Source organism: Sciurus vulgaris, assembly GCF_902686455.1.
Source record: "Sciurus vulgaris genome assembly, chromosome: 1".
Classification (NCBI taxonomy): domain Eukaryota; kingdom Metazoa; phylum Chordata; class Mammalia; order Rodentia; family Sciuridae; genus Sciurus; species Sciurus vulgaris.
The window spans coordinates 193,183,795-193,208,649 of record NC_136461.1 but is presented as its reverse complement, the minus strand read 5'-3'; the positions used below and the strand labels follow the sequence as shown (position 1 = coordinate 193,208,649).

The following is a 24,855-nucleotide window of genomic DNA, read 5'->3' as shown; positions in this document are numbered from 1 at the left end:
TCCTTCTCCCAGGGACCTTCTTCCTTAGATCTTTGCAAGATTCCCCTCTTCTTATCATACGTTTCTCAATCCAAATGTTATTTCACAAAAGCTTCCTGTGTAGTCTCCCGCTCTAGTAGCTTCCTGCCCTACTCACTCTCCATTCCATGACTGTTTTCCTTCTTCTAGCATTCGCTTTTACCTAAAAGTATGTGTATGAAATCCATCTCCACCTCCACCTTACTATTTTCTGTGATGCAAACTTCATAAGGTAGGACTTTGCAGGTTGTTCCCACATCCCAGCACCTACAATAGTGCCTGGGACATGGTCAGCACACAACAAGAATTTGTGGAATAAACGGATGAACCACGGTTCCTTCAGCCACACAAATCTCCATTGTCATGTACCCTCAGCCCCCATGGAATAGAGGATCCTGTGACTTACTGTTGCAAGATTAAGTCCTCCCAGATATCTGTAGGAAAATGGAAAAAATGAACAAAGCCCAGTTTGGGGTGGGTGGGATACGGAAATCAAAGATTAGGACATGCAGAAACAGAACAAGGAATGAGCTAAGTGAAAGAAATCTGATCAAAGAGGGATTTTAGATTTCATTTTTGGGGTACTAAAGTTGGACAGATAGTGAGGATAACTAGATTTGGCTTTGCCACAAACTCCTTCTGTAGCCTTGAGTATCAAATGCCACATTTCTAAAATGGGGAGGCAGGAAAGCTCTTCAGTCCTTTCCAGCCACCATTCTTTCAAAGCAGGAACCTACAGAGATCTGGCATAGTTTGGATCCAGAATGTCCCTCAAGGTCCCTTATGTTAGTGTTTAGTCCCAACTTGGTGCATTTGGGAAGTGATGGAAACTCAAAGAGGTGAGGCCTGGTAGTGATCTTCAGATCACTGGGTCATGCTCTCCAAAGGGACCATGGAACCCCAGCCCCCTCCACTTTCTCTCTTTCACTCCTGGCCATGAGTGAAAGGTTTGTTCTGCCTTCACCTGTGGCGATTCCCTCTCAATGGGGAGGCTGGCTGCAGTGTACAGATGACACAGGGGGTGTAGCTGACAGGCTTTGAATATTTTTAAGAGACTGTATGACAATGGTTAAGAGTCTAGACTTTTATAGCTGATTTCAAATACTGCCTCTGCCACTTACTAATTACATGGCCCAAGTGGGTTATTAAGCCCGCGCCTCCACCTTCATCTGTAAAATGGGAGTGATAATAACAGTAAGCACCCCCAAGAATTGCAGGGAGGATTAGTTTAATATCTGTAAAGCACTTAAAATGGGGCTGTAATTATAATTCCACCGGCAAAGCCATCTCTGGTTAACGTGCGTGCCTCAAGCCTAAAGAAACTCAATACTTATCTCCCCTCATTCTGATGCAACTTTCAAAAAGCAACAGACTTCTTCCCATATAGTTTTGCTCACATAGAAAAAGATAATCGTGCTTATCACAGAGATTCTGAGAAAGTTCCATCCCAGAGCCTGAAATTTCTTATGGCAAATTGACAAATTTCCTGTGATGTGTCTGGGCCTCCCACATTGTTTGGCCACAGGGGCAAGATGCAGGGATGCTGTTAATGGAGAATTCATGGTCTAGGGGCAGATCGGTTTTGATTTCAAAATCTTCACACTGGCATTCTAGTGTTCATCTCAACCTTAATTTTTTGGTGGGGGAGGGGCTAGAATGCAGCCTCTTAGGCTCTGACTTCACTGCATAGTGCTGTTTGAAAGTCCTCAGCCACTGAAGCAAGGGCCAGACCTAGCTGGCTTTCCTCCCAACAGCAGTACCAGCTGTCAGCTCACTGTTTAACTCTGTGCATCACTGAGGGCTAAAGAGCCCCCAGGAATGCAATACCTGATGTGGGCACCTTTGCATGAAAGAATTAAGAGGTCTTAGAAAACCAGTGAGTAAGAAAATACAGGAAAGGGGGGGGGGGGGGGGCTGCAAGCAGAAGCATTAAGCCCTGACCCACAGTAACTCCCTTCTCAAGAAAACCTCCAAAGTTTTCCACTCATTCTATGACTTTGACTGAGACTCCACTCTTTAGGAATGCATTTGGTTTTTAAACCTCCTTGATTATAAAAGTAAGTCATTCTGGAAGGGATAGAGAACTTTTGATGATGTTGCACATCAGCGGAATGATACACGTGTTCAGTAAGATTTCCTTCCTCCAGACAGCTTGCTGGGTTGAGTTCACCTTTAGGTATTGGCAGATTGGTGAGCTTTGTTTTGTTTTTGGAGAACAGAGGGAGAGAGCAGTGGGAAGGGGAGGCAAATGAGAAACTTGAAACAGTTTAAATGAACCATGAGACCTGTTTAGAGTCTGAGGACAACTTGACAGGTTTCAGGACAGGAGAAGTCTGGAATATCCAGCTATCTTATGGTGCTATTTCTGGATTGGCCTAAGAAAGTAACCAAGGATTGTAATGTTGTTATGTTGAAAAAATGCAGTTTAAGATCCCAACAAGCAACTTGTAAAGGCACTTTAAAGGTAGCCTTTCCATCTGAGTTCTTAAGTGGGGAACTTCCTATATGGGATCTGGAAAAGAGGGAGCCCCAGGAAGCATTTGATGTGTGTGTGGCAGGGTGGGGGGGACTATAGGACAGAGTGCAGAGCTCAGGTTGGGTTGGAGTTGGAAGAACATTTGTTCCTGGGGTCTGAGACAGTTAGTAGCCTGTTGAAAACCCTGGGCCAGATGAGAAGCTATCCAGAGCCAGGTAAAAGGATGTCTTGTATGAAGAAGAGGAGGCCTAGGGAGCTCAGGTTATGCTGAGGCTTCATTCTGGGTCCGTCTTCCCTCTTGATTCTGGAACAATCTAAGACTTGGGTCTGCATTTACTGTCCTCCCAAGGGTCTTGGCGCAAAGGACAGACAAGGAAGAATTCTGCAGATGGAGCGAAGCCTAGACTGGAAGAAGCCAGTTTGCGGAGAACTGAATCTACACACAACTGAAGGAGTAGGGCTAAGTGTCAAGTCTAGAAGCAGGGTCTGAAAGGGAAGGGGACTAAGAAGAACCCGCAGAGGGCACCGAGACAGGACACACACTTGGCAAAGGAGGGGTGTGTACGCCCACGGCGAAGGGAGAGTTAAGAAGAAAGAGGGACTGGGCAGGCAGGAGTGGCGCGGGGCCGGGAAGGAGCCGGGAAGCTGTCCCTGCCGCAACGTGAGCTTGTAGGACAGGTACAGAGGCGAGGGTCTCCGGGCCGGCGCGCCGCTGGCGAGCGGCGAGGCTGCGGTAGCTGAACAGGTGAGCGGCCGCTGGGCGGCGAGTCCCCGCCCTTGCCTGCGAGCGTGCCTCCTACGGATTCTCCCCGGCACTTAGCTGTTCGCGGCTCCCCTGGGTTTGGGGTTTTGCAGCTGGCAGCTGGCTTTGTCCCCTCCCCTGTGTCGGTCTCTCCTTCTTGTTTTAGGTTGCTCCACCCCGCCCAGGATCAGGCGAGGGGGAACCAGCGGCGCTGCGCCTGCCAACTCGCGCCGAGTGCGTCTGCGAACTCCGGGAGCGGAGTCCCGCGTGCCGCGTGCTCCCTGCGGGACGCGCTCGCTTCGCTCCCTCGGGCCCCGCGTTCTCCCCGCCGCAACCCTTCCCCACTTTTCCCCCCTTTTGCAATCACATGGCATTTTAAGAATGCCGGAAAGATGGCGGTAGCGGCGGCGGCGGCGGCGGCTGGGCCGCCTGGCGGGGGAGGCGGCCGGGCGCAGCGGAGCGGTCTGCTGGAAGTTTTGGTGCGGGATCGCTGGCATAAAGTTCTGGTGAACTTGAGCGAGGACGCCTTGGTTCTCAGCTGTGAGGAGGGCGCTGCGGCGTACAACGGCATCGGGACTGCCACTAATGGCTCGTTCTGCAGGGGCGCTGGGGCCGGGCACCCGGGTTCCGGAGGCGCGCAGCCCCCCGACTCCCCTGCAGGGGTCCGCACAGCCTTCACCGACCTGCCGGAACAGGTGCCCGAGTCCATCTCCAACCAGAAGCGCGGCGTGAAGGTGCTGAAGCAGGAGTTGGGAGGACTGGGCATCAGCATCAAAGGGGGCAAGGAGAACAAGATGCCTATCCTCATCAGCAAGATCTTCAAGGGGCTGGCGGCCGACCAGACCCAAGCCCTGTACGTGGGCGATGCCATCCTGTCGGTGAACGGAGCAGACCTGCGGGACGCCACCCACGACGAAGCGGTGCAGGCGCTGAAACGCGCTGGCAAGGAAGTGCTGCTGGAAGGTAAGGGGTTAACGCCGCGCGTGGCGCGCACACCTACAGGTCTGCGACCCGCACACTCATACTCAGCGGTGCCCTCAACCTCAGGGACCCGCGGCGTGTGTGTGTGTGTGTGTGTGTGTGTGTGTGTGTGTGTGTGTGTGTCCTGGGGCGGGGGCATCAGGGTGGCCAAGGCACAGAGTTTTGAGTTTGACAACTTTCACCCACCTGGGTACAGCTTGTCCCCACTCCTAAGACGTTACAGGCCCTGACCCGGGAGTGGGTAAATGAAAAGGGAAGGTAAGCAGGGTTTCTTGATCGGATTCGGTGCTAAATGCATGTTGTTTCATTTTTATCAACGGTTAATCCAAGTTTAGTGTAGGGATTGGCAAGTGGAACGGGACATGAAGAGTAGACAAGATGTTAACTCGTCCATGTTGCATATCAGGGCCATCGATTAACCGCGCGTGACCCTGGTAGTTTTCTGCTTTGTCAAAATGTCCCCCTCAGAAACCTGGGCAACCCAACCTTAAAGAGTTGAATGGAATCATAAAGGAGCCAGAGAGGTGGCAGTGTTTGAATGCTAGACTCCAGCAATCCTTCCCCACTTCTCTCATGCACATTGGTGACCCAGTGTGGCTGTGCCTGGGGAGTAGTGCCAAAGGCTGGGAAATGCGTTGCAGTTAGGCACAAGTTCATTTCCACTGCCCTGCCCGGCGTTCCGCCGGTCAGTCTGGATTCCAGGTTCCTATGGGTGGAGAGCTGAACGGATTTTTCTGCCTGTGTTTTCTGGAGCCTTTTCAGAGTGGTGTGGAATCAACTCTGCGTTTGTAAAGTTTCTCCTGCATATGAAGAACCTTAGAAACTCTCTCAAGGTCTGATGTCCTTAATCCCCTAATTATTGACTGTCATACCCGTTCTGGGACATGTGGCACTATGTGGGGAAGAAGGGCAGGCAGGCTGGTAGTTACTGGTAATTTCTCCTTTCTCCTATCTCTGCATTTCTCACTTGATATCTATTCTTCTCTTTAACACTTTGGATGTTACTCTGTGGGCCCTAATATCATATAGTGATTCTGCTTTTCAGTTTTTCTTGTTGTCCTGGAGGGGATCTTTTATTTAGTTATGGTTCTAGCTTAAGCTTAGGTGCTCAATGACATGCAGGCAGAGTGAATGAAACAATGTTTCATCTGAGACCTTGTGATTTGGTAATTAATTTAAGAGCTAAACTAAGAATTTAAGTAAATTTCCTTGTCACCTAATTATGCTGGTGTGTGATACAGAAAGTTCCAAGTCAGGGAACTTTGCTAGGCGTGTGACAGCTGATGCAACTCCCTGGTATGTGATGGCCCAACTCCTGATCTAGAATACAAAGAGGGTTTTTCCCCCACTTATTTGTCTAGAGGATTTGTGATGTCTTCATATTTAATTACCACCCTGGATCCAGAAAGTATTTGCTTTGGCTTGATGATTAACATAAGTAAACAGAAAAAAAAAAGTTTTCTGGACTCAGTGTGTGTTGGTTTGGGACACACAGCCACCTGGACAAGGTGGGATCTGGGACAAGTGCAGTTTGGACTGTAAACTGCTGGGTATGTGCTCAGCCTGCAGTACCTACTAAAAATATCCAGGGTCAGAGGGACAAAAGGAAAGTCATTTTTTTTTTAATTTTTTATTTTAGACACTGTTCTTTAATTTCTCCCTTCTTTACTTCCTCTCCTGGGTTTCTATTAAACAAATAATGATCGGGCGAAGAGGTAAAACAAAACAAAACCCAAAAAACCCTCTCACCAGAAAAGAGAAAAATAAATAAATAAATAGGGAAAAGGTGACTCCCTGTGGTTGAAAATAAATTTAGAAAAAAAAAAAAAAAAAAAAAAAAAAAAAAAAATAAGCAGCTACGTGGCTTTCTTGAGATGGCAATGGAAAAGTGAGTTTTGCAAAACCCTCACATGACGTTGCCGAGCACCGCCACATGTTGCAGGCAGGGCATGTGGAGAAGACCTGGGTGCCTTCCAGAAGTGAACCACTTTGGCTCAGTGTGGAAGGCTTATCCCCAGCCCGAATTTTCATAAATTGACCACTGAGAAGAGACACAGCGCAGGCCTCTCTCAAAACACCATGTCTCTTGTTCAGGCGAAGGCTCTGTGGGTCCTCGAGTGAGCTGGGTGTGATGCTTGTGGTCATACCTCAAGGCAGACATTGCAACCCTCCCTGTTGTAGCTGGCCTAGTGTAGAGAGTCCGAGTTCAAGGAATTTGCTAGAACTACCCCAGAGCTTCTTAAAACCAAAAACCTCACATTCTGAATGCAGGATCGATAGTGGAATTTCTACTAGAGGCTTTGGGAATGTAAACTGGTTGACTAGGGCACTAAAGGAGACTTTTAAAGGGGTCTTTTATGCCAAATATACAGTTTTAGTTTAGTTTAGTTTGTTTTGAGGGAGTTTATGGAGATTAGATGAGTACCCCACCCACCATCAGTGTGCACCCCATTACTACACATGCGCCCCCTTGTGGAGAGTTCCTACCTCTACTAGCAGAACGCGTGGCAGAGTGAAACGCGGAACTGCAAGTTTCAGTCCTGCATTCTCGTGCTAGATTCTGCCACAGAGTTATAACTTCTTCCTGAATCTCAGTGTTTTCATCCGCAAAATGGGAATAAAGAAACTGCCCGACCTCTTTATTTTACAGGGCTACCCTATGGAGGAGGACTCTGAGAATAAAGGTCACGCATCAATGCCTGCTGCGAGTATTTTTACAATTTAAATGAAACAAACAGGAAATTGTCCCTTCTAAGGGACAATCTTTTTCTTTTCCTTTACTGGAGTTTATATTTCTTACCTTAAATTGTTTTATTAAAACTGTCATGCTGGGAGAGACCATCCTTCTGGGGGTCACAGGAGTCCAACAGAATCTGGGGATCAAGGATCATGATAATAACTAACACTTCTTGAGCATCCTAGAATTAACTTGCATTTATTCATGATACACCTAAAGTAATTCTGTGAGGCCAGTGCTATTGTTGCTTACCTTATTAAAGAGGAAACTAAAATTTATGAACACTACTGTTACTGGCTTATAGTAACAGTAGCGGTCTTCCAGGTCTATGTGATCTAAAAGCTCATACCTTCAACCTCTAAGCACACATGGAACTGTGCACTGGAACCAGCTGAAGCTATTGGGCTCCTGACATCCTGCCCCATTCCCCAAATATGCTGAAGTCATGGAGACTACCCTGAGCAGAAAGCCGGAATTATACAGAATACTCAAAAGAGGGGAAGGAAGGAAGATGAAGTATTAAAATCTGGGTACACCAAGCGTCTGGCCATCAAAAGGAAGCTGCTGTGGTATGACGTAGTATACAGAGACAAAGTTGAACACATGGCTAGCGTGAACACTAAACCACCATTCAAATTTCAGAAGCAAACAAATTGCCAATTAAGCCATTGGTTTGCTAAGTACTCATTAGACTTAGGATCAGAAATTTTCACACTATGTACTCATTTCTCATTTTAGGGAGAGGGATCGAGGACCCCACAATCAACCATATAGGTATTGGAGCCTATAATTCCAGGGGACATCCTTCACATAGACTGCAATGGGTGGAATGTTCTGGAGATGGGCAGGGCTCACCTGCAGAAGCATCCTTGGCAGCTCTGGGTATGGGGAGAGGTTTTTGTCCTTAGTCGGTTCATAAAATAATAATTTGAAATATTACCTTTTGTAACTGAAACAATAATAAAATTAATTATTCTATAACTTTGTCAAGATTGAGTTGTTTAGCCAGGTGCTGTGACACATGCCTGTAATCCCAGTGGCTCGGGAGGCTGAGGCAGGAGTTTAAAGCCAATCTCAGCAACAGTGAGGCACTAAGAAACACAATAAGACCCTGTCTCTAAATAAAATTCAAAAAATGAGGCTGGGGATGTGGCTCAGTGGTTAAGCACCCCTGGGTTCAACTCTCAGTACCAAAAATAAATAAATAAATAAATTGAACTGTTCAGAATGCTCTGGAAGATTCATGTGGAAGTGTGGAGATGGGACTAGACAAAACATCCCTGGGTCCTGTAGAACTGGATCAGAAAAAGTGAAAACTCAAAGGAGAAAGTCAAGGACAGTTCTTAACATGAACTATGTCCACAGGGCTCCCCAGCAGTTCTGTCCCAGGATGCTGAGGTCACCTGGAATGTCCTTTTCATATCACTCTCTCTGGCAGTGGAAGTGGAGGTGGTAGAACAGGAAGATGGGGCTTATGGGTAGACAGTGATTTTTGTGGCAAGATTGGAAGAGAATTTCATCTTTGAGGAATCTTACTTTATTTAGGCCATACAGATTCTTAAAGGATACACAGACTCCAGAACCAGAACCTAGGCCTTGAAACCTAGGTTTCTTGTAACTGTTTCATTTTTTAACAAGATACCATATTTGTTTGGCCCTGGTTTTCTTCATTAAACCACCTGTAAATCTTCCTCTATCAGAATTCAGATCCAAAGTGCACTTTAATAACAAATTTGTTCATGTCCCTTATATTATCATGAAATGAATTTCATAAGTAATATAGTCTGTCTCTAATTTAAAGATAAATGTAGGGCTGGGGAGATAGCTCAGCTGGTAGAGTGCTTGCCTTGCAAGCACAAGGCCCTGAGTTTGATCCCCAGTACCACAAAAAAAAAAAAAAAAAAGATAAATGTAACGCCCCAATATTAACATAATGAGAAAGTGAAAGATATTATTTTTTTAAAGCAGGATTTCAGCAGATAAATACAGGGACTCAACTACACTAGAGGTAATAATGAAGATAATGAATAATGATAATGAAACACCTCTATGTAAAATCATCATCCATGCCCTCCTGAAAATATGAAGGTGTCATTTGGGGTCTCGAAGTCTTTCACTGTGAAGGACTGCCCTGGTATGCCCAAGATCCCTGACTGCCATTACTAAATTCTAGTAGTGTGATAACTCTCCTCCAAATGATGTATTTGTCACGCACTGTTCTGAGCAGTTTGCTTGGATTCCTGTGGGTTGGTGTCCCTGTTTTACAGATAAGAAAATTGAGGCACAGAGAAGTTTGAGTCTCTTGCCAAAGACGCACAGTGACTGCTGAGTCTTAGATTCCAGCACAGACCTTATAGTTACTGATAAACAGCCCTAGGAGATAAGCAGATTAAGGATGCTCATCTCCACCTTTTTTATTAGGAAAATGAAGCTCCAAGAGGTGAGTGATTTGTCCTAATTAAGTCTTCTACTTTCTTGTGTGGTGTTTTAGTTTTCTATTGCTGTTATGATAAGGTATCAGGAACCCTACTACATACAACACCCATGTATTATCTTACAGGGATTTGGTATTTTTTTTGTTTTGTTTTGTTTGGTGGGGGGTACTGGGGATTGAACTCAGGGTCACTCGACCACTGAGCCACACCCTCAGCCCTTTTTTGTATTTTATTTAGAGACAAGGTCTCTTTGAGTTACTTAGCACCTCACTGTTGCTGAGGCTGGCTTTGAACTCACAATCCTCCTGCCTCAGCCTCCCAAGCCACTGGATTACAGGCATATGCCACCACGCTCAGCATACAGGGATTTTTTTTTTTTTTTTAAGTCACAAGTCTGACAAAGGTCTTATTGAACTAAAGTCAAGGGAATGGCTGCATTCCCTTCTGGAGACTCTAGGGTGAATCTCTCTGCCTTTCTAGAATTTTCAATAGTCCACATATCTTGGCTCATGGTCTCCTTCCTGTTTTTAAGACTCCAGTGGTAGATTGAATTCTCCTCACATTTAACTACTCCTACCTCTTCTTTGGACACCTATTTTTAAGGACCCTTGTGATTACTCTGGTCACACCCAGATAATTCAAGATAATCTCGCCACATTAAGGTCAACTGATTAACATCCTTGAGTCCATCTTCAACTTTAGTTCACCGTTACCATGTAAGGTAACTTGTTTGAAGGATCTGGAGACGAAAACATAGACACCTTTGGAAAAGAACATTGCGATGCCTGTCAAATGGAGTTTACTGAAGTAGTAATGCAAAGGGAGTTCCCAGGTAGTCCTTCCAGAATCTACTGCACCTCAGTAAATAATGTCTTTCTTGCTCATTGAAAGAAAGTTTCTCATTCATTTACATACTTATCCACTTAATGAGTCATTTATTGAGGGTCTTCTATGTGTCACATGCCAGTAGGACTTCTCCCTCAAGAGGCACCAATCTAGTGACAGATATGGATAAGAGTGGTGCAGATACCCATAGGACAGAGGAAGAAGGGTTACCTCGGGGGTGTTATAAAATTCTGTGGTATCCCTAGAGAAGGGCTCCTGGTCAATCCTTGGACAGGCTTATGGAAGGCAGTTCCTCAAGGAAGCCCCCAGGAGAGTAGGGACATCCACTGTAACTGAGTATGCTTAGGAAGGCAGAATGTGACCTTCACACCATACTGATGGGCAAGAGTGGAAAGCCAAATGGAAGCCAGACCTGTGTGTACAGAACTGGACTTTGTACTGAGGCTGAGGTGTTTAAAGCAGGGACATCACCTGTTTTCCATTTCAGGAAGGTAACGCTAGAGACACACTTCTATCAGAAGGTCAACCAGGCTCAGGCGTTTAGCCCCTTCCCCTGAATTTTACTTAAGAGCACCTTCTCAAGCAAGGACAGCTTTGTAAAGTGGCTTTGCTCACATTATGATGTTGTGGTCAAGACAATCTTTTTGGATGGAGGGACTGGCACTGTGATCTCCTTGGATTCATTGGAGGAAGGAGAAGTGCCAGAGAGTAGGTAACCTGAAGTTACTTTGTAAATGATGGAGCTGGGAATCAGATCGCCTAACCTCCCCTCCAGCTCATCCTGCTGGGCACTACCCAAACTCAAGATATCCCATAGTGGACAGAGGGAGTTGAAGAGGTATAAGCTGTGGCCCCTGATTTCAGAGAGCCTAAAGTAACAAAGGAGGCAGCCATCAGACACTGACTGCGAAGTCCTTGAGATTATTCATGACAAGCCAGTGTACTCAGTGATGAGGATTAGCATGTGCCCAGAGTGTAGGGCAGTTCCTGCACACAGTAGGCTATTAAAATGTTAGAAAGGAAATAATGCAAAGGCAAATAGATGGAAGGAAGGAAGAAGGGGAAGAGGGAAGGAAAGAGGGAGGGAGGGAAAGGACAGAGAGGAGGGATGGAGGGAGAAAGGAAGGAAGGAAGTTAGAGAGGGAGGGAGGGAAAGAATCCTGGGACTAGTTTCCCTTTTTCCTGACCACTCACCCTGCACTGCGAGGGTGATAAACCCTTGGCATTAGGTAATGAGAATTACACCTGGTTCTATAGAGAGCAATAAGGAAGTGACTTTCTAGATCCGGAAACACTTGCTTAACACAGACCCATCTTGAAAGACAGTTGAAAGTGGAACAAGACAAGATTTTAAAAGTTCTAGGAAAATGTAATTATCCTTTTAATGTTATATTTATAACCCCCTCTCCTGCGCCCCCGTGGCTCAGAGCCTACCAATTTGAATATGTAAGAACTTTTTACCTGAGGAGATGAAAACTGTCTGCTTGGATATTTTAATTGTGTCTTTTTTTACGCTCATGTATCTGTGTGAGAATGTGGACCGTCTTCCTTCAGTGAAGCTGGTGGGAACGGCTCTCCAACTCCTTATTTCTGTTGTGGTGGGTGATGTGCTTCACGTTCAGCCATCCATTTTAGAAGTCGCCCCATGGAGTATGTATTAAAAATAACTCACTGCACAAAGCTCCATATTTGTGAAAGGCATCTAGCCGAAGCTACCAGTGGTCTGCTTGGAAAATTATTCCCTAGCAGCTACTGGCCTTCTAAGCATTCCATTTCACATGATGCATTTCAAAGCAGTTAATGTTAAAGAAAAGCCAGAAGTTCCCCTGCATTTATACCAAGTGTTTTATATACCAAACCTCATTACCCACTTCACTGGCCTTGATCTATAATAATGCTTGCCTTTAGCTCTGGCCTGCAGAGTGAGTCTTAAGTGGAAATACACATTACCCACCACGAAGTCAGTGTTCTAGCAGACCCATGCAGATGAGCCTCACTCTCAAAGTGGGCTGGACGAGATGGAAAAGTTCATGATGCACAGTGATCATGAAGGAAATTAAAATGATGACCTGTGTGTAAGCTCAGTACTTTTTAAAACTGCTGCTCCTGTGGGAAGATTCATCTAAAATTTGCCTGCTTGCTGAATATTGCTGCTTTTAACAAATCCAATTTATTTGCATTGCTCTGCATACTGCCATGTTTCATTCCATCACAAGTTTTTTTTTTTTTTTTGTCCCTGTCCCCCTCAAAGCAGTAAGCAGTACATATAGGTTGGTGGTTTAGAGGGTGGAATTTCCCTTGGCTCTGTCTGGGCTGAACCCTTATTCCACCTCTTCCCAGCTGTGGGAGCTCATTGAAGTTACTAAACTACAAGCCTCAATTTCTTAATCAGTGAAGTAAATTTTCTTTTCTTGGGTTTGCTGTGAGGAGTAAAGTGATTGTGTATGAAAAGCAGTCAGCTTATTGCTGGAGCAGAGTAAGGACTCAATAATCGCTGGCCATGTAGCACACACAGAGCCAGGTGTTATTTTCAGATTGAGGGTTCAATCAAGTTAAAGGGTTTAATCACATATTGAGAAAGGCCTTTGGGGGGGCACATGTGACAGTTTTCAATTTGCCATGTTAGGGAACAGTGTAACGGATGTCTCAAAGGGAGTTTGCTTGCTTTGAAGGGATCAGAGTTATGAACCCACATGGGTGTATTTTGTTAATGATTTTTAGTAATGTCACATGTTTTCCTTCAACCAGACCACAGTGTAGGCTGCTGTGGGTTTTGGTGGGCAAAAGTAAAATCTGTATTAAAATGCTGATTTTGCAGAAAGATGCAGGGAAAAAAAAGTGTTTTGTAAAGGAAAGCCAGAAAGCAAGGATTTAAACTACACAGCAAAATGCAAACTTCTGTGAAAAATTGTAGGAATGTGACGATCTTATTAGCTAAAAGAAGCCAAAATGTTTCTTTTATTAAAAATGTAAATTTACATAACTATTTTATGTAAATTTACATAAATGTACTTACATAACTGCTATTAAACCAGTATTATACTTCAGTTTTTTATTCAATTATGTAGTACTTTGTTGTATGGAATCCAAGTGATCAACCAGTGGATCACATATCATGTTTATGTACCTGTAAGGGAGAAAAAAATTGTCTGAGATGGAGTCAAGTAGGATGGCTGCTTAAAGTTAGGATGCGACAGGCTGAACCTTCAATATATGGGAAATAGGAACAAAAGCCCATCACACAGAACAACAACAAAGAATCTTTGAAATCTCTAATTTGGTACTGATGGAAGGAAGAGAAAAAGTATTTCTCTTGAGATTTTGAAAGGCAAATTAGTTCTAATAAATATTTAGGTTTGAATTTACAATGTCATTGTGCATTTGAAAAAATGTTTGGGCAGATAATTGAAAGTGGTCTCAGGTGGGAAGAGGCCTGGATGAGTGACAAGAGCAGTTAGTTGGTGACACTCTCCAAAGGAACTCAGCTTCCATCCAAACCTCCAGTGACTTCATGATGCCAGCAATACTAAGGCTTATTCTTAACATCAGAGATGAAAAACATAAAAAGCAGAAGCAGTTTGAACTGATTCAATATGGCATATAGTAACTATGCAATATTATTAGTGCAAAAAGTATTTCTTTTAAGGTTTTTAAGATGGGACTTTTTTGGTAGATTGAAGCAAAAATCTATGCTGGAATGAGATGAAATTCAAGTTCTTTTGAAGAACAGTGCAGAGGGGAGACAGGTGTAGAGGGATGGGTTACATTCATACAAATTACAAATGCATTTTACAAAATAATAAAGAAGTATACAAATATGAGTGTAAGTGCTGCCACAGAACTTACAACATACCCAAAGTGAAGGCACAAAGGATATGTGAAGTTAAAAGGAAGGATTTTCAGAAGAAGGTGACTTAATGTAAGTGTTGCGATTTGGATCTGGAATGTTCCATAGGTTCACAGAAGAGCCGTGGTGAGGTCCTGCAGGCAGCAGCGGTGGAGCTTTGGGGATGTGATTAGATCCTGGGGCCCTGGCCTCATCATTGGCTCAATCCATTTAGGTAATCAAAGCAGAATGTTCTATGGGGAATTTGTGGAAACTGAGGAGGCAGAACCTTGTTGGAGGGAGTAGGTCCTTGGGGGTGTGCCCCTGGATACTCTATCTTGTCCTGTCTCCTTGTCTCTCTGCTTCCTCAATGAGGTGACCAGCCTCCTCTGTCACACACTCCCAGGCCCAAAGCAACGGAGCCAGCTGGCAATGGACTGAAACCTTTGAAACTGAGCCAAAATAAATCTTTCCTCCTTTAAGTTGTTCTTGTCAGGTATTTTGGTCACAGTTGACTAACACAGGAGAGTTATATAAGCAAAGTGAAATATAAAATATAGGTAATTATTCGACTATTTGGGGCTCAGCATTTCAAATACTTTCATCTGCAGCATTCTTTCATCTATAATGAAAATCAAGGTTAATGATTTTTCTTTTTGCTTGCAATATTCCTATATTTCCCTCTGTTCTCTACTTCATTTCTAAAAAATTTCTAAATTAACATAATATATGCTTATAGCCTTCCTTTGTCTATCTTTCCTCACACCCTCTCCTGCCCAGATGTTAGTGTCTGTACAGTATTTTCCAGAAAATAGTTAGAATATTAAAATAAATCATAATGTCAATAATATTTTAAAATTAGAATATACATTTTAATATTCTAAGTATTAAGCTTATACTACTATTTCTTGATTTATCAATTCCAGCATTATTGACCAAACCAGTCAATGTTTATAAAATGATGACCATGTAAAGTGTTCCATTTTCTAGTCAAATAATATCGTATGATTAGGTTTCTTGAAGTTAGTAACTGCTTCTCATTCCCATTTGCTTAGTTTCTTAATATTTTTTAGAAAAATTTAAAAAATATCTATGTTACTTTTCTTCTTCCAAGTGCAACAATAGATTTACCAAATTTCTAGCAATAATTTTTCTAAATACTCATATATATTAAATAATCCACCCATTCTGTGTACTTTTGCCTGAAGCCCTGTCACTTGGACTACTCCCTCTTGGGCCCTCTGGCCTGAAGACTTTATACTTCAGTTCTGGGGCATTTTCCTGTACAGTTTCTTGCCTTCATTTTCTTTGTTCTCTGTATGGGGAAATCCTGTCAGTTAAATGTTGGACCCCCTGTATTAAGTCACTAATAAACTGATTTTCATTGTTGCCTGATTGGTTTTTTTTTTCTCAAACTGTCCTTCTGTTTTTAATTTTGTTCTCTCCCCCACCCCCCCATGGAGAATTACTATATTTTTATCTACCCCTCTTGCCTTGATTTTTTTTTCATTTCATCTGTCATACAGCTCTCTAAGTTCCAAAACTACTTTCTTGTCCTCTCATTGATCCTTTTTAATATAGCATACTCTCATTGCTTTGTGGATACCCTATCTTGTCTCCTGAGCATGTTACAAATAGTTTTTGAGGATCCTTTGTTTGCACCAGTATTGATTCAGGTGTCTCCACATTCTTTTCTCTCGTCTTCATTCTTGAGTGTACTATGCTTATCTGATGATTTCATCTCCCTGAAGATTCGTTTCATCTTTGTACACCTTGAGAGTCAGAGCCTATGTTGAGGAATGAAGTGCATGAAGTTTATTTGAGATATAATCTAAGGAAACACTGGAGTGGAGTGAGGACATGAGACAGTGAGGGAAATGAGCTTATAATGAAGGCCCCACTGTGAGCCACTCAGTCTCTCTAGAGCTCAGCATATCCCAATGGAAGGCTGTGGAAGCCAGGTACAACTTACTAACCAACTATTCATATCCATCTTTTCATTAAGAGATGCTTCTGGGACATGAACTCTGTGGTACTTCTGGCTAGCATCTCAGTGAGAATCATGAGCACTGCCAACTAAAAGATGTCCTCCAGCAGAAAACTGCAGTTATTCTCATCAGCTGAGTTCTGCATGAAGAACTGAACACATAGGAAGTAACATATAAATTAAGGCTTTGTCATAATCACATTTCTCAATCTAAAGGTGGTTAGAGGAAATTGTGGTGGAAGATGTGTTATGCACAGTGCTAAACATATTTTCATCTCAAATCAGTTGTAAAAACTTGGTTCAGAACAGGATTGAGTATATTATCCCTGGGAAACTTTGCAAGGTAATAATTCAAGCCACCTTTACCAGTTTCTTAATTTCTTTGAATTTGTAGCCAGCAGAGAATCATTCAGATCTAGTTGATGGTTATTGCACAGTTCCTATGCATAGAGAAGGTACTCATCTGAACTCAAGGGGAGTTGTTTTCATCAGTTTTTTCATATCTGTGACCGAAAGACCTGACAAGAACAATTAGAGCAAGAAAAAAAAATGTATTTGGCACTCACAGTTTCAGAGGTCTCAGTCCATAGATGACTGACTGCATTACTCTGGGACCAAGGTGAGGCAGCACATCATGGTAGAAGGGCATGGTGGAGGAAAGCAGCTCAGAACATGGCCACCAGGAGAACATGGCCCCCTAGTGACCAGAAAGATCTCTGCTCACCAGGAACAAAATACAAACCCCAAAGCCAGGCCTCCTGTGACCTACTTCCTCCAGGCACTCCCCACTTGCCTACAGTTACCACCCAGTTAATCATAGTGGATTAATACACTGATTGATTTACAACTTTCATAATCTGATCACTTTACCTCTGAAGATTCTTGCAGTTTCTTACACATAAACTTTTGGAAATACCTCAAAATTAAACCATATCAGGAGCATTGTGTACTTCAACATTTCTCAACCTCGGCACTGTTGACATTTGGGGCCAGTAACTGTTGTATAGGGGAGGGGAATTCTTTTTATGGTAGGATGTTGAGTAGAATCCTGACTTTCGGCTGCAAGTACCATCTTCTCCTTCTAGTTGTGATCCACAGAAATGTCTTCAGACACTGCCAAATGTCCTCTGGGGGGCAAAAAGAGCCCCCATTGAGACTCACTGGTGTAGAGCCTACAGCATTGGCTCTCAAGGTTGGCCACACCATGGATATACCTGGGAAGCTTTAAAAACCCTCATGATGGATCCTTCCCCAAGAGATCCTGGTTTTAGTTATCTTGGATTCATTTAGGGCCTTAGGAACTTTGAAACCTCTCCAGGTGATTCCAGTGTATACTCAGGCCTGAGAACCACTGGCCCAAACTGGTTACTAGCTGTGAGGTGGTGAAACACTGACTTGGAACAGCCAGGAGTGCTGAGGCCTGTGGTCAGTGGTCAGATCTAAGGTGGGCAACTTACACTACTTGTTGCCATGTAGACAATATTGCCTTTCTCTTCTGCCTCGAGTCTCTGACTCTTGTGGTTTTGTTTTTGTCAATTTGCAATTTGGAGCATACACAGACATTGAGAGTATACCTCTCTCTTTTGCTAGCTAGTACTATTCCTGTTATATGTCCACAGGGAACTATTAAGTCACAGAGTGACAGTTAAAAGCTAGGCATGGAGCAGAGTGGACAAACTTGCTTTGGAAACTTGTGCAGTTGGCTCACTTGTCCAGGCCTCCATTTTCTCATTGATGACATGAGGGAGCAATAGCACTTTCTTTGTAGGACTGATAAGAAAATTAAAAGCATTGATACAGAACTTAGTGCAGTAGCTAACATCAAGTTCCCAGTGGATTGGCTGTTACTATAATCCATTTGCCTTTTTCCACTTGACTATCAGCTTCATAGAGAAAGGGTCAGGTTTTATATTTAACACTTTATTGAACTCAATAGAATTGACCCATTGGTCATTGTTGATTAATAGCAATGGCCTTAAGGTAGCCAGATTTGAGCAAAAGTAAGAAATGACTGATTTGGTTAGCAAGGTTCACTGATTATAAAATAATTTACATAACTTTGGATCAACAACTACCCAAGAATGTCTTCAGATCATTGGCCTTTATTATATCAACTCCTGGTTGAAAGGGAATCTAACAAAGTAAGGTGCACTATCCCAACCCTTATTTCTAAACTAGAAATCCAGAATGTTGTTATGGATGACCTGGCTTCAAAATACTTTAAACACATAAAATTTTTATATTTTATTTTATATTTTATTTCAAATTATAACTGTGTCACAGATTCAGTGTTTCTCATTTTTCCAGTAAAGACAGTCTCCACAAGTTTATTTTTGCCTCATCTATGACGTGACTGGAGTCCATGCGCCATGAAAGGTGTAAGTCCATGTTCCATGTTTATCAAGGGAAAATTAATACAACTTCATATAGCTATTCCAAGTCCTCAGTTGTGTATCCTTCAAAAAAATGCCCAGACAGACTGAAAGAAATATCTGAAAAAAAAAAATTTGTAAAATAGGAATCTCAATAAATGGTCTGTAAAATCCCACCCCCAGCTATTTACTTTCTTTTTCTCCTCTTCATCCTCTTCCTTCACTTTTTAAATATAAAGCCTCATATTTGTGCACATATAATGTGAAATATACTTTGGGAAAGTGGAAAGTTTTTTCTGAAAAAGTCGTGGAGACAGATCATCCTTACAAAATGCACACAACACTACGCAGCTTTGCTGAAAGGGCAATACAAATAGTAAATGCACACAGACACGCAGGGAAGAACCCTGAAAGTCAGCACAGTAAGGGATATTCTCTTGCCTGGGCCTGCAGTGGATACAGAATAGCTCATGCTTCTCAGCCAATGCCTATTTCCATGCTGTGTAAAAACAGCATGCTTTCCACACAGAGTAGTTTTAATTTAAGTCCTTCGGGAGTCCTTTCCCACCAGGTTGGAAATGTGAAGCTCTCCAGGGCAGGTCCCAGGTGCCAGAGCCTCCCACGTCATGGGCACTCTATTTCAGTTTTCTAGACCCAGACCCATTTTATAGATTGTTGGCTCTCTTTCCTGTTGATCTCCTTTTACACATCTTGCTCCTATTATCCATAGAACATGTCCCCCTGAGATTCGTATGTTGAAGTCCTAACCCTCATAGCCTAAAGGAGTTATCAACTGAAAATTCACAAATTGACATGCTGATGCTATAGTTGTAAAACTAACAAGATGGTCATTAACAGCAGTCCTTCTCTGTATCTTTACCCTTTCTTTCTAGTACCTTACACCACATGTATGTATATAGTGCATATGCTATATGCTGTTTTTTGGTTTCTTGTCTGAATCCCCTGTTTTACAGTTATATTCTCTAGTACCTGGAACTTGGTGTGCATTTAATAAATACTTGTTGAATGAGTGAATGAATGAATGAGTGTTCTTCTTTAAGTAACCTGGCTTTACAGAAGATGCTCTCATTAGTCCATATGAAAGAAGGAACTTACCTTCTGGGTTTTCTACCCTCTCAGTTTTCTAGATGAAGATCTGAGAGAAACCTGGGCTGATGGGCCTGGAAAAGTGGTGAGGGAGGTTTAAAAAAAGGAATGATTGTTTTTTGTTTTTGTTTTGTGTTTTTAATTTCAGCAATTCCATCTTAAGTTATTGAGTTGTGCCATGCTTCAGGATATTGAATGATCTAAGGGACTTCTTGATGTCTTTCCAGTTTTCTACAGAGTGGTCATGAAGTTCACCTCCAATACTAAACTTACCACCTCTTTGCTCATCCTTCCGTTTTGATTCATAAAGGGGAAGGGAGCCACGTGAAAAGGAAGCTTAATTTCCTGGACTCACCCTGTTATTTGTCATAACTAAACCAATTGCATATTTTTTTCCTTCCACAGCATAAAACAATGATCACCCTTGACCTAAATTAAAAATAAGTTGAAGTATATATTCATCATTGAGAAAGTATGAGCTAGTCACACTTCTCAAAAGCTCTTTCGTGTGGTTCAAATAGCAAAGATAGGAAGATTTTTTTAAAAACTAATGATTTTGTTGTTCTTTGGCAGCAGCATTTTAACATTCAGTTGAATTATTGGCTTGTTAATGCGTTCTAGAATCTTGTAAGTAAGATTTGAAAAACCATCTTAGAAAAACTTGGCGTTCACCTAGTCCAAACAATGTAGGGGTTGAAGTAAAATAGGCTGACTTCCAGTTGCACGACTTTTCGGACACCAACCGCCCTCTTGTTTGTAATTCTCACTGGAGGAGAGAAAGGTTTTGAACTGGAGTTGGTCCCTTGAGTGGAATGGTTCACAAATTATGTCCTGGTAGATTACGTTTGAGAACAGTATTTCTTCACGGGCAGCCTGTGTACTGTTAGATCTCCACTTGCCTTATCTTTTGAGCTGCATGATTAGAAGTGGTTACTGCAGTGCTGTGGAAAAATTTACCAGGAGGTTATCGTATTTAATGTTTCAGAAAACTTGCTTTTGAAGGCGATAACAACATTTCTTAATCACTGTGCCGTTGGGCAAGCACAGGTGTGTTGCATATCATTAAATCACTCTTTCCTGAGGACCTAATGTTGTTCTTTGAAAGTATTTGGCTCTCTTTCCACTTTTTGTTCTCCCACCTTCTCCTTATGCCAAAGAAAGCACATTTTCCAGACTCACTTTCCATGCCCAGCAAGGTATTGCTTCAGATATCCTGAGTGTGTGTTCTTTAAAATCACTTTCAACCCCACTTGCATCTCTGAGCACACAATGAATATTTCCCGTTCTGCGTACGTGGACTTAGCATCTCCTGTGTACAGAAAACCAGAGATAGAAATATTGACAAAGTGCCAGTGCCAGTCCTTGAGGCACTTTAAATGCCCTTGGAAAAACAGACCTACAGAGAGGCCAAATTCTGTATTCTTCCCTTAGCCTACCTCCTGTTAGAATCAGGGAGAATGGTGGTGTAACAGACAGTTCAATCCTAGTAACAAAACTGGTGGATTGGAATGACATTTCAGTCCATGCTGGTTACATTCAAATCATGAGTCTTCAAAGGAAAGTGATGGAAAAGTAGGGAACAATTGATATGAATCAGTTCTATAAAGCTGGCTACCTTTTCATTTTAACTGAAAGATAAAACCAAACCTTTGATCCGCCATCAGGACCTGCTATGACTTTAGCCTGAACCTGCTTTTCCATCTTCACATGTGTATGCTGCTTCTTCAGTTAGACAGTCCTACTTACCTTCTGAAAGCATTGTGCCATGTAGGACTTGCCACAGTACCTGGCCAGCAACTGGAAGTTTATCTTAGGAGAACAATCAATGAATGAATGAGAATACAAATGCATGTATTTCTTCTTTCTCTGCTATTTTCACACCATTTTATACACATTCTACATCAAGGATATTCTAATTCTAAATTCCAGAGAGAGAGGGGATCTAAGTGGTATGGCTGGAGTCAGGCATCTCTTCTTTCTATAGAGAACTGAACTTGGGAAGTCAGCCAGATGCCCACTCAGTCAGCATCCTGGGCACACACTGTAGAAGGGGTTCTTGGGCAAGACTTGCCATTCCTTGGAGTAGCTTGCAGAACAGAGTTCTTTAAGAGAGTGATGGGAATCAAGTGTCTGGAAGGGGCAGTCAGGAGCAAAGAGTTGATGATTGTTCTCCTTTGCCCTTGAAATTGAAGAGGTTGAAGAAGTGGGGGGGCAGAATTGGAATGACTTAAAGAGGAATATGAAGTGGTATTTTGAGAGGAAAGCCAGGCCTCTGTCAGGGCAAGTCAAGGGAGGAGATAATATGTTTTAACAAAAAAGTAAAGAGAAGGGAAAAGTTCATTTTTATTTTTATCTTTATTTTTTACATAAGGAACATGTGTGTTTTGGTTATGGGTAGTGTCATAATTTTTCTCACTATCTCATTATGATTAAATATGTACTGAATGAGTCCACATGTGTATTATTACTTTAATTTAAAAAATGTATCCTATTTCCAAGCTGTATAAATTCAAGTAAAACAACCCCTTTTAGGTTGGGATTTGCCTATGATTATTGCATGACTCCATGAAAGGTGTGTGAATGAAATGAGTCAGTGAATCAGAACAACAAAGTGCTGAGTAGGCATACTTGGAAAACTATCTGCTTCATATAGTTTAGATAATTTATTTCAAAAAATATTTGCTACTCTTCATTAGTTTGCTGGCAGAACTAGTGTTCAAAGTTAACCTAAAATAGTCAAACCAAGACGGGTAAACATACTTGCAAAATCTTTTTAAATTAATATAGAATTGCAATTATAGAACAATTAATCAGACCTGATAAGAGGATATCCTTCCCTTTTTAAACTTCCTGTGAAAACTGGTGCCCTTGCTGTTAAGACCTGCACACAGGGAGAGTTGACTGGAAATCAAAGGGAACCTGTTATCCTTGTTTTTCTTTCTGAGTGAAAAGCAAAAGGTAAATATCATAGTCGAATGAAAAAGTAAATTGGATTTTAAAGTTTTATGTGTGTTTTCTCACTTTGAGGTGCTCAGACTTCACTCAGCTGTACAGTTATAATTGACAAGACCTCTTAAAATGTGACATGTCCCCATGAGGATATTTTAGTATGTATTAGGTGAGTGAATTTACATTTTTGGATGGGGACTCTGTCATATAGCATTTGTTATGTTTATAGCATAACATAACATGTGCATGCATGTATACAACAATATTATAGATATATAGGCTTACGTACCTACATACTTATTCACAATTGAAAATATTACTTTCTTTGATCCTAAAGCATCTTAGAGTGTATATTCATTTAAAGAGGATAAAGCTGTAGTTAACATTCTCCACTTTAAGAGAGGATTTCAAAATAAGCAAATGTGAAGTAAATTTTTAACTAATAAATCTTACTTTCCAATTGATCTTAACTTTAATGGGATGCATTCCCAGAAGAAGAAAATTTCCTGTAAATGCTATATATATTAGAGGGAAGGCCTGAGTATTTGGTCCTCTCCAAAGTGTTATAAGTTGAATTGTGTTTCCCCCGAAGTTGCTATAATGAAATCCTAACCCCCATCCCCTCAAAAGATGATCTTATTTGGAAATAGAATCATTGCAGATGTCATTAGTTAAGATGACATCATTCTAGAGTGAAGAAAAGAGCAAAATATTAGGTAATAAAGTACATCAGAAAACTCTGAATAGAAAAGGGGTAGGATTTGAACTTGCGGAAATGCATGGAAGAAAGACCTTGTGAAAAGACACAGGGAGAAGATGTCCACTTAGAAGTGAGCCATGCAGAAGCCAGGGACATTCCTTCACAGCCCCTTCAAGGGAACCAACCCTGTTGACACCTTCATTTTGCACTTCTGGTCTCCAAAACAATGAAAGATTAAATTTCTGCTGTTTGAGCCACCCAGTTGGTGATGCTGGATTTGACAGTCTTAGCAGACAGATACACCTGCCTAAGTAGTTGTGTTAGTGGTACAGTCACGCAGGAGGCTAGAGCCACTCTCCATCGGGAAGCGGACTTCCATTTTGCGAATTCCAACTCCAGATCCAGCTCCTGGAACTTTCCTTGATCTTCTCTTTTTTAATGTCTAGTGAGGATAAACTGTGATAATGCTATTTCAGAAGGACCCAGAGAGCTGACTGAACATCCCTTAGGAAGAAGGTGTCCATTCTGTGTTTTGCAAAGTTCACAGAGGCAGGTAGAAGGATATAGGCAAAGCACAGACTGAGGTTGGATTCTTGCTTTGGCCTTTTGTTTCCCTGGCCTTGGGTAGCTCCCTTAACTTCTCTCTTAATCTTTTAATCTGTAGAATAAAAGATAGTCTATTTTTTGTGTGTGTGACTCTATAGGTCTAAATTCAAAAATCAATATTACATAAGGCAAAGTAAGCATACATGCAATAATAACATTTCACAGTATTTTTTAGCACTTTATATTATCCAAGTAAAAAATGTCCTTCGTTTAAAAAAACAAAGGAAAGATACAGAAATCTTATCGTGCAAAACACAGTTTCTAAAGTCAGCCATCCCCACCTTCCTCAACCCCAGTGCACTTCGCAAAGGAAACCACGTTCAACAGTTTCCATATTTAGCTCTTTCCGTGGTTACCACCCTAACTTAATAATGTGCTTATGCTACATTTCCTTGATCAGCTCTAGACATTATCTCCTCACTCGCCACCACTTGCTACTTTTAAAGCAAAGAAGCACTGATTCAGCACACGTTCCTAAGGTCAGCAGGCCTCCTTCAGAGTCTGGCTCACTGTGGATCTAATTCAAGCAAAGAACTGTGGCTTCAGTCAAAGGGAAACCAGGGTTAGATGGGTTCCAAGGAACACAACGCAGGATTGACAGGAGTTTGGTTAATGACTCAAGCTCAAAGTAAGCCTGAGTTTTTGTGTTTTCACTCGTATTTTTTTTGTCTGACCATACTTATTTTAATGAAAGTAAAGCAAAAGCTGAACTTAATATATCACATGTTACTTTCATAAAAAGAGAAAAATATCTGATAGCTTATCACTTTAAAAAGTCTACTTATTAAGAGATGATAACAGGGAAGGTGGTCCCTGCTTCTTTGATCTTAACTAGTCACTAACTAAACTACTATGAAGACGTCAACTGATGTGGATTTGTGGAATTGGTTTGATGTGGTGTTTCAGCTTTCCCTTTCTAGAAATGTCCTTTTGATTACTCAAAGAGATGAGATGAGAAAAAAAAAAAGAGTTGAAGCAACTGTTACTGCTTCTTGGAAACACAGCCTTCTGTAATTCCCATTATTTTGGAAGGGCTATTACATAAATGACTTTGACTTATCACTTGGAAAAAC

The 24,855-nt window shown here is 42.0% G+C and overlaps 1 protein-coding gene across 2 annotated transcripts in view; it reads left to right on the top strand.

The window, feature by feature from the left end:
• Nucleotides 1–3,315: 3,315 nt before the first annotated feature.
• Nucleotides 3,316–24,855, top strand: part of SNTB1 (syntrophin beta 1) — a 242,551-nt gene continuing 221,011 nt past the window's right edge. Inside the window, exon 1 of one of the 2 annotated variants that reach the window (XM_079141538.1) lies at nucleotides 3,316–4,199. In XM_079141538.1, coding sequence (XP_078997664.1) covers nucleotides 3,629–4,199 — 571 coding nt within the window. In that variant the 5' untranslated portion in view covers nucleotides 3,316–3,628. The remainder of the gene's footprint in view (nucleotides 4,200–24,855) is intronic. The other variant, XM_079141537.1, reaches the window with a different exon arrangement.